The following is a 12,706-nucleotide window of genomic DNA, read 5'->3' on the forward strand; positions in this document are numbered from 1 at the left end:
AAACAACATTTCTATCCATGCTTTCACTTTTTTTTCCCCACACAGGCATTATTTGTGTTGTGATAACAAGCTTATTTCACAAAACAATGTTATAATTAAGGAAGCAACGATCAGTCAGATAGCAATATCTATAATTTAGGATGCATTCCCTTTCTGAACAAATAATTTCCTCCACGGTCTGTATTAGTATGTATTGATGGGCGCAGAGGTGGTGGACAGCAGTAACAGTATTCCTGGAATATTCCCAATGGTGCAATGGAAGAGGAAGAAGAAGGGCTATATGAATGATTGTTCATTTTCCCAAAATGTCAAAATCATCAATATCATTCATTACTGGCTAAAGAATACAAAAATCTTTTTAAAAATCTACATAAGCAATAATCCAGATGAATTGAACTTGATAGCATCCTGTTCAATAAAGTCAAAAACAAGAATTTCTTGGGTAAAAATATTTTTTTGAAAAAGAAATTTACATGGAGCACAACAAATCAAGTTGAAAGACATTAATTGTAGATGAATATTTTTTAGAGGGACAGCTAGGTTACACAGAGGAAAGGGTATCAGTCCAGGGGTCAGAAAAACCTGAGTTAAAATTCAACCTGAAAATGTTTAAAAGTTGTGTCTCCCTGCACAAGTATTTTAACTTCTGCCATAGTTTCCTTATGTTTAAAAGGAAAAAAAATTACAGAACCTACCTCCCAGAATTGGCATGTATATCAAATGAGAAAATAATGATAAAGTGCTTAGCATATTTCCAATCACAGAGTAAATATGATTTAAATGATAATAATTATTATCATAATTAGTATCATTATTTCCTATATTCCATAAGAAATGAAGAATGGATTTATCACCTAAATATAAATGGCACATCGTGAAACAAAAACAGAAGAGAACAGCATCTTAAAATGGGCATGTCTGTCAAACAAGCAATTAACAAGAACAGGCTTCTGTCATACCCATTGTGACAGGCAATGGACATATAAAAACAAAAACAAAGAAACGAATGAGTATAGAAAGAAAAGAATGAAGAATAAGGATGTGGTCTTGTGCACCAAAGCCAGGACTTGAGCTTAGACTTTCATGATTCTAAGGCCAGCCTTCCATCCATGAAGAAACATTCATCTCATGATTGTCTTTCCAGTCACAAGTAACACACAACTGAGATGAAGAGAGGCTGCTGTTTTTGTAAATATGCTGCATGTCGCTTGAGGAGGGATTCAACAAGGATGGGCACACTGGACATGCCTAGTAAATATCTGTGGATAGCGATCACATTACTATACTGATCAACTAATGACATCATTAGACTGATCAGTGATCACGTCAAAAAGGTTGTATTAGGTATTAATGCATATGCACAAGGCATACACTCTGAAACAAATTATGGTAATTGTTAAAGTAAATTATTTACAATTTGGAAAAAAAACAAGTAATTCTCATTACAGTTGGAAAGGACTGGATGGGTTGTATATTTATTTTTCCTTAAATGGAATTGCTAGGCATCTATGTATTGGTGAGTAGTAATTCACTGGTCAAACCTACAACGAAATGTTAAAATGAAAAAAAAATGTTAAATACATTTCTGTGCAGAATTGTAGGCAGTACTTTGCTAGGATTTAAATCATTGTCAAATCTGAATGCTTTCCAAAACCCTAAGTCAGAAGATAAAATTATTTTGCTATCATGTATTCTCTAATCAGGCCTCAGGGAAATAATTCTTCAATACATATGGGGACACTTTGTCTGGAAATAAATTTTATGATAAACAAAAGAGAAAGACTTAGAAGTCTTCATTTTAAACATGAATTTTCTTTTAATGATTAGAATCAGAAAGAAACAAGCAAAAGTCATAAACTTTAATTTAATTTTTGTCCTTTAGGGAAAACAAAGAATATCAGTATACAAAATAAAACTAATTTCTTCTGGGAGCTTCCACCCATGACTTCTGTTTGCTCATTTCCCTCCCCTACCATTCTTTTTAGTTTCTAAATCATGTGTCTTGTGTCCTTCTTGATAATCTCTTTCAACATCATCTAAGGGCCAATTATTAAGCAACTGCCATGCTTGGGACTGGAATAGGTACCAGAAATTAGAAGGTAATAGCAAAACTGTCCCTGCCTTGAAGAAAATGTGTTCTACTGGGAGTAATCAACACATTCATAATGCTGAGAAGGAACAGTATCTTTAAGTGACAAAAGAGAAATTATAGATCTCACGCCAGGCACATATTAACCAAGAACAATGATGGCATGAGCAAGTCCAGATGAGTGCGGTATTACATTCTCTTGAGATTCCTTAAGTACAAGGGTTAGAGATAAGTGGGAAAAATACTTACCAGAGAGCATATCAACTCCTGTTAGTTTATTTTATTGTATGAGTCATGCATCTTCTCTGGCTGTACCATAATTTAGGACTCTTGATTTGTGTATCTAGTTAAGCAGTATATAGAATGCTGGTCCAGGAGTTTAGAAGATTCATCTTCTTGAGTTCAAACCTGGCCTCAGACACTAATTGTGTGACACTGGGCAATTCACTTAACCCTATTTGCATCAGTTTATTAATCTGTAAAGTGAGTTGTAAGAGGAATTGGTAAACCACTTAAGTATCTGTGACAAAACAAAATAAAACAGTGCTGGCATTAAGAATCAGATATGACTAAAAATGACTGAACTCATCTTACATATATCTTCAAGATGTTAGACCGGATCTATCACTTCCATTTGTCACTCTTCTAAGCCAGGCTTCTATTCACTAAAGCTATGCTAATTCACCACAAATTTAAAATGTTGAAAAATGGAGTGGAGTGCCTCTATAGTTACGTGTTCAGTTTTTTTCTGACAGTCTTGTGTTCCTTGTATCCAAATCCTACAATATCACCTCTAAAATATTGACATTTTAAAAGATTGCTACTTGTTGTTTATACTTATTCAACTTTTTGTGACCCATTTGGTGTTTTCTTGGCAAAGATGTTGAAGTAGTTTGTCATTTACTACTCTGGCACTTTCAAGATGAGGAAACTGAGGTAGAGTTAAGTGCCTTGCCCAGGTTTTCACAGCTAGTACCTTTCTGAGGCGAGATTTGAACTTCAGTTCCAACATTCTATTCAATGCATGACCTAGCTATGCCCCAAAAGATGGCATTTTTCACCCAAATACAGATTTAAACACTTGTAGAAGTATTAATGACTCAGGTCTGTGCTGAGCTGTTACAATAAAAATCATCATTATACCTAAAACTATTCACAAATTCAGTTCCACACCAATCAAACTACCAAAGAAATGTTTTGTACAGCAAGGAAAACTAATAATAAAATTCTTCTAGAAGAACACATCATCAAATATATCAAGAAATCAGTAAAAGAAGTGAATAATGTTAGCCTAGAAGTATAAGATTTGAACATATTTTACAAAGCAGTAATCATCAAAGCAATCTTGTACAAGCTAAGTAATAAAGTGTTAGATCAGTGAGATAGGTTTCGTACACAAAACACTGTAAGTACTAAATGACCGTAGTAATCTAGTCTTTGGTAAACACTAATTTCCAAGCTTTGGGGACGAGAAATTGCCAAGAAAATTGGAAAGCAGTTTGGTAGAAAGTAGGTATAGACAACATCTCATACCACATGCCACTGTAAAATCAAAATTGTTTTATATTATAGGCATAGAGGATAATAATATAAGCAAGTTATAGGACCATAAAAATACTCATCAGTTCTATAGATAAGGAAAGATTTTGTAACAGGAGATAGAGAGTATCAAAAGAGGTGAAATGTGCACTTTTGATTACGTTAAATTAAAAAAAAGTTTTAAACAAGTCAAAACAATTAACTTAAAATTGAAAGCAATAAACTGGCAAAAATATTGTTTCTCTCGTAAAACTTCAATTCTCAAATACAGAAATAATTTACTCAAATTAATAAAAATAAGTATTTCCCCCACTAAATAAAGAATGGTAGTATATGTACAGTCAGTTTTCAGATGTAAAAATCAATATTCAAAGGAAAAAATTTCTTAATCCCTAATAATTAGAGAAATGCAAGTTAAAACAACTTATAATTAATGACTCACATCAATAAAATTGGCCGGTATGAAAGAAAAGGAAAATAGAAAATGATAGAGAGGATATGGAAAAAATAGTTACACAAATTCAGTGTTTGTGTACTCGTGAACTTGTCCAACCATTTGTAACAGCGACCACACTGGCATACCCAGGATGGCAGCTAGCACAGCATCTTACATCTACTTTACTAGGAAAGATAGCTGTTTAAGGGGTTAACAATCTTACTTTAAATAAACATGATTCATTTATTTCAGGGGAAAATTCAGCACCCTGAACTTCAGAGAAAATACAAGCAGAGAAAAAAAGACCAACAGACAGGGCTCTACTGCCTGAATCAAAGCAATGTTGCTATGTACTTTACACACATCACTGGATCAAGAGATCCATTATCACTGAGCAGTTGGAGAGCTCTGACTATATGGCCACTCAGGGTCTCAACGAAGGAATTATGAGGCCTTTCTCATAAGGAAGCCCCCAAAGCAAAACCTGACCTCAGAGTACATATACACTTCTCAGAGCCAGAGGGCATCACAACCCTCCTGACTCAGTGCCTAAGTAGAAATTAGCAAAAGGTGTGAGCCTTCCTACAAGTAAGCTTCTGTTACTGGCCTCTATGTGAGGCCTATTAATAGGCAGGGAAGATCTTCGATTTCCCTTAACATTACACCATTCAGGAGAAGAACTGGGAACTATGCTATTACAAGATTAAGCCTGGTCATCTCGATACCATCATGGCAGTTTTCCCTTGCGGGAGATTTTAATTTACAGAATCCACCCATAGAAAAGTATTAGAAATTATATTTTTAAGGTTAATATAGATGTGTCCCAACAATAGTACCCACCAATCTCCAGGTCTTTTATTTCTTTCCTGTCTGCAGCTGTGTACTCCAAAAATCCACCATGTGCTCTAAATCTTTATATACATATTGGCCAGCTATAGCCAGCTAACAAAATCAGGGAATAAGTACCTCACATTCAGAAGGATACTTTCGAACATGCCATGCACTCCAGGAGTAATATACTTTCCCACAGAAGAAAAAACTTCCCAGATAAACTGACTTGTGTTTCTCTGCTCTCCAACATATCACTACTATTATGTGAGTTTTACTTTACATTTCACATGTATCTTTCAATTTATTTAAAGGTCTCCTTTTTCCTTTCTTCCCTATTCCATGTCCCAGTATTCCCAATCATGTTCCAATAAAACTCTGAATTAAATTGACCCCATTGTTTTACATATTATTCTTGGCATCTAATCTTATTAAGGTTTTTTTCCCCTAATCCTGGATAGCCCACTAACCTCTCTATAGACATAAATTTAATTCCCACACAAGGCCTTAATTTATTAACAGTTGCTCTAACAGTGAAGGAAGATAGCAATATGAATTCACTTGTCTAAAACATTTTCCAATAAGGAAATCTCATGTCTTCCAAGGAGGGACTATCTCATGACAGAGAACTGTCAAAAACATATGCCCAAAAGAATCTAAAAATGTGGATATCAAATGATGATAGAGAAGGTTACAGAAAAACCTGGGGAAGATTTATATGAACTAATGCAACCTGAAGCAAGTAGCACCAGAAGAACACTGTACACAGTAACATCAATATAGGTGATGACAATAAAATATGAAAAACGTACATTTTCAGATTAATACAATAACCCATGTCAGTTCTAAAAGATTCTTGATCAAAAACACTATCCACCTCCATAGACAAAACTGATGATAACTGAGTGAATATTGAAGAATATTCTTTTTCAATTTGTCTTCCTTTTGAGTGTGTATGTATATGTATATATACGTGCACATACATACATGCATACACATATACTGCAACATGGCTAATGTGGAAAGAAATTTTGCTTAACTTCTCATGTATAATGGGGATCATATTACTTTTTCAATCGTCAGGAGAGGAGACTAGAGTGAGATAGGGAAGTTTGAACTCAAAATTAAAAGGTTGTTAAGAGTTTTTATAAATAAATATATGGGCATATTTCAGAAAAGATTGGAGTAATTAAGAAGTAAAATATGCAAGCATTTATCAAATGCCTATTACAAGTCAGTCTCTGTGCTAACCAGTTTACAGATAATTTCTCATTTGATCCTTAAAGAATCTGACTAGGAAGTGCAAATATCTCCTTTTGAAAGCTTAAGAAACTGAAACAGACAAAGATTAAGATACATGACAAGGGTCACAGACTTCAGGTATCTGACACAACTTTTGAACTTAGCTGTTTCTGACTCCAGGCACAGAGACAAATCCAGTGGGCCACTTAGCTACCTGATTAAAATTTATTATGATCCTGAGAACAATCCCAGCATGTCGATGTTCTTATTAGCCCTATTTTATCAGAAAGAAAAATTGGCAGAAAGAGGTTATGTTACTTGCTAAAAGTCAAAGAGTTAGTGTATGAGGGTAGATTAGAAATCAGTTCTTCCTAACTGCAGGTCCAGATCTCTATCCACTGCACCACCTAATTCTTTCTAAAAGACCCTGTAATTCTCTAAAGGCAATCCAGCCTGCTCATCTAACCAAGGTTATTTTTGGGGCCAGCACTAAGTCTATTTGTACCCATCTGTCCTACAGATTCATTCAAAAAGGTGAACTCTCAGTCTTGTTCATTCGACCTTATGTTATATTCTGGATAATTCAGGAGAAGAAGGACCAATATCAGTAATGGGGTGGGTTACAGCATGGAGATTTCTGAGCATACCTTCCACTCCAGGGATAATAAACTTTCCCAGAGAAGAAAACCTTCCTAGATAAATTGACTCATGTCTCTCTGCTTCTCAACACATCACCACCATTACACGACTTTTACATTATGTTAATAATTATTTTTCAATTGTATTAAGGGTCTCCTTCCTTCTTGCTTCCCTATACCCTCTTCCAGCCTTCCCAAACATGTTCCAATAAAACTGTGCATTAAATTGACCTCGTTGTTTCACTAATTATTCTTGGCATCTAAAGTCATTAAGGTTCTGCCTCCCCAACTCTGGACAGCCCACTAACCTCTCCATACACAAAAATTTACTTTCCACACAAGGCCTTAATTTATTGACAGCTGTTGTTACACTGAAGGAAGACAGCACTATGACTCCACTTGTCTAAAACAACATCCAATAAAGGAATTCTGTGTCTTCCAAGGAGGAACTATCTCATTCCAGAGGACTAGAAAAAACTGCCCCAAAGAATCTAAAAAAGTGCATATCCAATGATGATAATGATGGTTACAGAAAAAACCTAGAGAATATTGATACGAACGTATGCAAACTGAAGCAAGCTGCACCAGGACATTTTACATATTAACAACAATATAGGTAATGACAATAAACTGGGAAACACATAGTTATTCAGATCAATGCAACAATCCATGACAGTTCTAAAGAATTGTTGATAAAAAATGCTGTCCACTTCCGTAGAGAAGACTCGTAAAAACAGAGTGAAGATGGAAGAATATTCTTTTTCAATTTATTTGTCTTCTGTTATATATGTTCTCCAACATGAGTAATATGGAAAGATGTTTTGTATAACTTCTCTTATAAAATGGGTATAATATTGCTGGTTTTTCAGTGGTCAGGGAAAGAAACCAGAGGGCGATAGAGAAGTTTGAACTCAAAATGAAAAGGTTGTTAGAAGTCTTTAAAAATAAACATATGGGTCTCTTTCAGTAAAGATTACAGTCATTAGGAAAGAGAATATGCAAGAATTTATCAAATGCCTGTTATAGACCTAGTATCTGTGCTAACCACTTTACAAATAATATCTCATTTGATCCACAAAACAATCTGACTAGGAAGTTCAATTATCTCCTTTTGAAAGCTTAAGAAATTGACGCAAAGATCAAGATACATGACAAGGGTCACACTTAAGTATATGAAACAACTTTTGAATTTAGTTGTTTCTGACTCCAAGCCCAGAGACAAATTGGCCACTTGATACAAATTTCATTTGATCCTCAAAACAATACCAGCATGGCTATGTTCTTATTAGCCCTGTTTTTCCAGAAAGAAAAATTGGTCGAAAGATGTTATGTTACTTGCCACAAGTCAAAGAACTTGTATGAGGGTAGATTAGAAATCAGTTCTTCCTAACTGCAGGCCCAGAGCTATAGTCAGTGCGCCACCTAATTCCTTCTAAAAGACCTTGTAATTCTCTAAAGACAACCCAGCCTGATCATCTACACTAGGATATTTTTAACACTAAGTTCATACCCAACTGTCCTAGAGATGCGCCCAAAGAAGCAAACTCTCCATCTTGCCCATTCAACATTTTATTATATTCTGGATAACAGGTGTTCTTTATCTGCTTGGCTTTTAGTATGCAGGTGGTTAAAATAAAGTGTTCCTGGCCGCATTCCTCTTGCAGAAGTCTATGCAACTTCCCGGGGCATGATGCAACCGTGGCATATCACCCAGAAATGGAAACCTTCAATGTATGCTTCGTGAATATAGACAGGCCAGTGAACTTTTTCACTCATTACTGTCTGGGCAATTTCCATGACATATTCATACAAAATTAATTAAACATCTCCCTTGCTTCAGGGACATGGCCTCATAGGTACAGCAAAACCATAAAGTTTGACTCTAACAACTGGCACCTCAGATTAGATGAACAAGCTGCAGAAGATTCTACCTTCCAGATAAGCAGGTAACATGATTCTTTCTTCTGAGCTACCAGTGCAAGAAAAAGATGGAGTCCAAAAATCTCAGTCAAAATGTCTATCTCTGTGCCCCTTAAAGAGGTAAATAGGAGAATTTTGTGGCTTTAGGCTGAATTTGATCAAATTGAAATGGAATAAACTTATTGTGGGAGAGCCATCAAATGACAGTGCCTCAGTTGTCATAGAAACTTTTTGGCAATCAGTGAAAAAAATTAGTTATTGTTAAGGGATGTTGGTCACTAGTACTAGTGAGAGTAATAATGAGATCAGAATGATCTTTCAGCTAATGCCAGGTACATCTTCTGAAAAACAAGAAGCATTAAAAAAGTTTTTCATGTCTCTTGGAATAAAATATGTTTAAAACACCAAAACTTTTAGGCTAGGTCACCTTCATAAACTAGATGCGAAGAATTTTCTCTCTGAAAAGACAAAGGCAAGGGAGACTACAGAGAGTGAGTAGATATATGGAGTTTCCCTGGATATCATACAATTAACGACTACATGAAGTAGAGACTGCAATTGATTCTAAACCTTTGCTGGTTTAGGCCACCCCTAAAAAGGAAAATCCATCTCTCAGAGTTTCTTATAATTTTACAACTGATAGTCATAGTCAATGACCCAGAAACCAAAACTTTTTCATGACTAGCAGAGTATTTTTGGAAATGCGTTGAATGTTATTTATCCTGTCTGAACTTAGTGTCAAAGCAAATTTGATACCTACTTCCACATGATTTCTCCACAAAGTGATCTTATGTGCTCTATCCTACATTAATATGCATTATAACCCTCAGACCCATTGATCAGCAGAAATATGTTCAATTACATGTATAATATTGTTCTGTCCCATCACTGAAAGAAAAGTAATTTCATGATTTACTATTTGGTAGAATAAAACCACATTCCCTGCGCTCTTTGTGACAGGATATTGATATGATTTCATGTGGTGTGGTAAGATGTGACATCATGTCAAATGATATAATGTGACATTGCTTCAATATAAATGAATTCACCACATAACCACTAAGTGGATAAAATTATATTGTAATTGAGTAGGAAAATTCCTGATCATCTATATCTAAGACATTTCTAGCCTAGCCATTAACGGCCTAGTTATCTATGCAAACAGCACTCAAAGAAGGTTTCTTTCTTTTCTTCCCAGATTATGTCCCTTGGATAAAAGGAATGATCATTCTGAATGAAACCACAGGGAGCCAGGTGATTGAATTCATTCTCACTGGCATCACAAAACGTCCTGAGCTACAGGGCCCCCTCTTTGTTGTGTTTCTCCTCGACTACATGGCCATAGTTGTGGGGAACATGGGCCTGATCATCCTGACCAGTGTTGATTCCCACCTCCAAACCCCCATGTACTTTTTCCTCAGGCATCTGGCATTTGTTGATCTTGGCTATTCAACAGCTATTGGACCAAAAATGCTAGTTGGATTCACAGAAGAGAAAAATATCATTTCCTATAATGGATGTGCAGTACAGCTATTTTTCTTTGGGATATTTATTGCCAGTGAACTTTTTATCCTGTCAGCCATGGCCTATGACCGTTATGTTGCTATCTGTAAGCCCCTCTACTATATGGTCATTGTGTCAGACATGATATGTTGGCTCTTGGTGGCTATGTCATACCTCTATAGTACCATGATATCTCTACTGTTTGCAATAAAGCTTTTTAAATTATCTTTCTGTAAATCAAATGCAATAAGAAACTTCTACTGTGACAGTGCTCCCCTATTGGCCATTACATGCTCAGACACAAGTGAGATAGAACTAATCATTATGATCTTTGCTGGATTTAACTTTGTTTCTTCCCTTCTGATTATCCTTATCTCATATACATTCATTCTTGTGACTATCCTCAGGATGAACTCTTCTGAGGGCAGGCACAAAGCCTTCTCCACTTTTGGCTCTCACCTCACAGGGGTGGTTATATTCTATGGGACACTTATCTTTATCTATCTACAGCCCCAATCTAGCCATTCCTTTGAGAAAGACAAAATAGCTTCTGTGTTTTACACTCTGGTCATCCCCATGCTCAACCCTTTGATCTATAGCTTGAGGAACAAAGAGGTGAAAGGTGCCTTGAAGAGACTCTTTAAAAAATCATGTAAGCCTTCTCTTAAATGCACAATATAGTGTTTTCCATTATTAGAAGCAAGTAAATATGTGCTAGATTTCTTTCAACTTCTCCCTGATACTTCTTTTGTCTCTTAGAGAAAAAAAAAACATTTCTCTTAATGTTCAGACAAAGAATGAATTTTGATTAGTTATTAGTGTTTTTAGTGGCCAATCTCCAATAAATCCTAATTTAGTGGACCAATTAATTAAAGGGATCTTGTAGAAGATTATTACAAAACATCTTTTTAAAAAATCTACTTCTTTATATACTGCAATAGTTACAGCCTAAGTTTAAGTTTCCTTGCCTAGGAAAATCAATGCAGGTAAATAAAAAAAAATTTAAAAACCTCTTTATATCAATGAACTTACATTTTATTAAAGAAAATAATTAGTACTTGAGAGCCCCACTATCCAACAGAACATCCAAACTCCTTTTGAACGTCTCTTATTGTGACAATGTTTACCCTTATCACAACATAAATTTCCCCTCTATGACTCCCAGCCAAAATTCCTCATCTTCTCTGTGAAGTAGAACATTTTGATTGCCTCTTCTTTATAATTATTCAAATTCTTGAAGAAAACTTCCATCTCTTTCCCCAGCTTTAGTCCCACATAATTTCTTTTTCATTTTTCTGGTAGGATGGAAAGAACACTGGGTTATACAGGGCATCTTAACAATCTCAGGATAGATTTAATTTCTTAAAGCTTAAAATAAATCTGGCTTGGAACATTCTGTTGAAGAATATTAAAGGGCCTGGGCTTAAATAAAAGCTGTATTGTTTTTGAACTCTGGTATTCTGGCAATATGTTTATCTTTTCTGACTCCCACTCATCTATAAAATTTGGGAGGTTGATGATATAAATTTTAAGTGCTATTTCTTTTAAAATTCTATGATGCCGTGAACCTATTCATCATGCTAACAGCAGAATCTTTAACCAGTTCTCACATCATGTTCTTTTTTAAAAATTTATTTTGAGCCTAAATACCAAATGAAAAAAAGAAATAAAAAGGACATTGTCACGTAAACAGTAAAAGGCAAGAGAAAATTCAATATAAAACCATAAATTACTGTTTCGAGAAAACCTACATAATAAATGCAACACATTGCTTCTGAATGCTATCTAACTTTTATTTGCTTCCTTGTGGGTTTTCTTTTGTTTTCTGCTGTGCAATTTTTACTTCATTTTCCCCTTGCTCCCAGACCATCCCTTATCTTAAAGAACACAGACACACACCTCCACACCCACCCACCCAACCACTCACCCACGCATACACACAAACACACTCATATGCATATACATATATGTGCGTGTATATACAGATACATAAACATAAACTCATACACAAATATCTAACAGCTCCCTATGCTTATTTCTACTTATCATCTCTTTCTCTAAACTTGAATAACATCTTTCATAAGTGCAAATCTTTCCATTTGTTTTTTTGTTAAATTAACCAGCTAATCATTTTGTACACCATACCAATATTCCCACCCATTTACATCTCTGAGAGATCATCTATGGGAGTTTGTTTGCTTATTTTTTTTTCTTCCACTGTTCCGCATTCCTTCTGTTCTTGGCTATAACTGGCTTTATTTATAACAAAAAATTTTAATTTAAAATAATAGAAATTATCCTTTTTATGCTTTAACAATCCTCTTAAGTTATAGTGTAAAGACTGATACCACCAAATCTACTTTACGTATTTTCCCCCGGTTTCTTTAAATTTGATGACCTTTTTCCTTCAAAGTGAAGTTTGTTATTATTTTTCCTAACTTTTTAAGATAATTTTAGTCAATTAATTGAGGAGGTTTGGAATAAATAAATTAGGTAAAATTTTCATTTATT

At 35.0% G+C, this 12,706-nt stretch overlaps 1 protein-coding gene across 1 annotated transcript; it reads left to right on the plus strand.

Moving 5' to 3' along the window:
• The first annotated feature begins 9,910 nt into the window (after positions 1-9,910).
• On the plus strand, positions 9,911-10,876 carry LOC118855077 (olfactory receptor 8K3-like). Its single transcript, XM_036765198.1, has one exon. The coding sequence runs from the start codon at positions 9,914-9,916 to the stop codon at positions 10,874-10,876; it is 963 nt and encodes a 320-aa protein (XP_036621093.1). The 5' UTR covers positions 9,911-9,913.
• Positions 10,877-12,706: the final 1,830 nt, after the last annotated feature.

The sequence above is a fragment of the Trichosurus vulpecula genome, chromosome 6 (genome assembly GCF_011100635.1).
Source record: "Trichosurus vulpecula isolate mTriVul1 chromosome 6, mTriVul1.pri, whole genome shotgun sequence".
Lineage (NCBI taxonomy): Eukaryota > Metazoa > Chordata > Mammalia > Diprotodontia > Phalangeridae > Trichosurus > Trichosurus vulpecula.

Bases quoted from the DNA above. Each gene is read 5' to 3' on its own strand.
- LOC118855077 (XM_036765198.1), top strand. From the start codon at position 9,914: ATGATCATTCTGAATGAAACCACAGGGAGCCAGGTGATTGAATTCATT.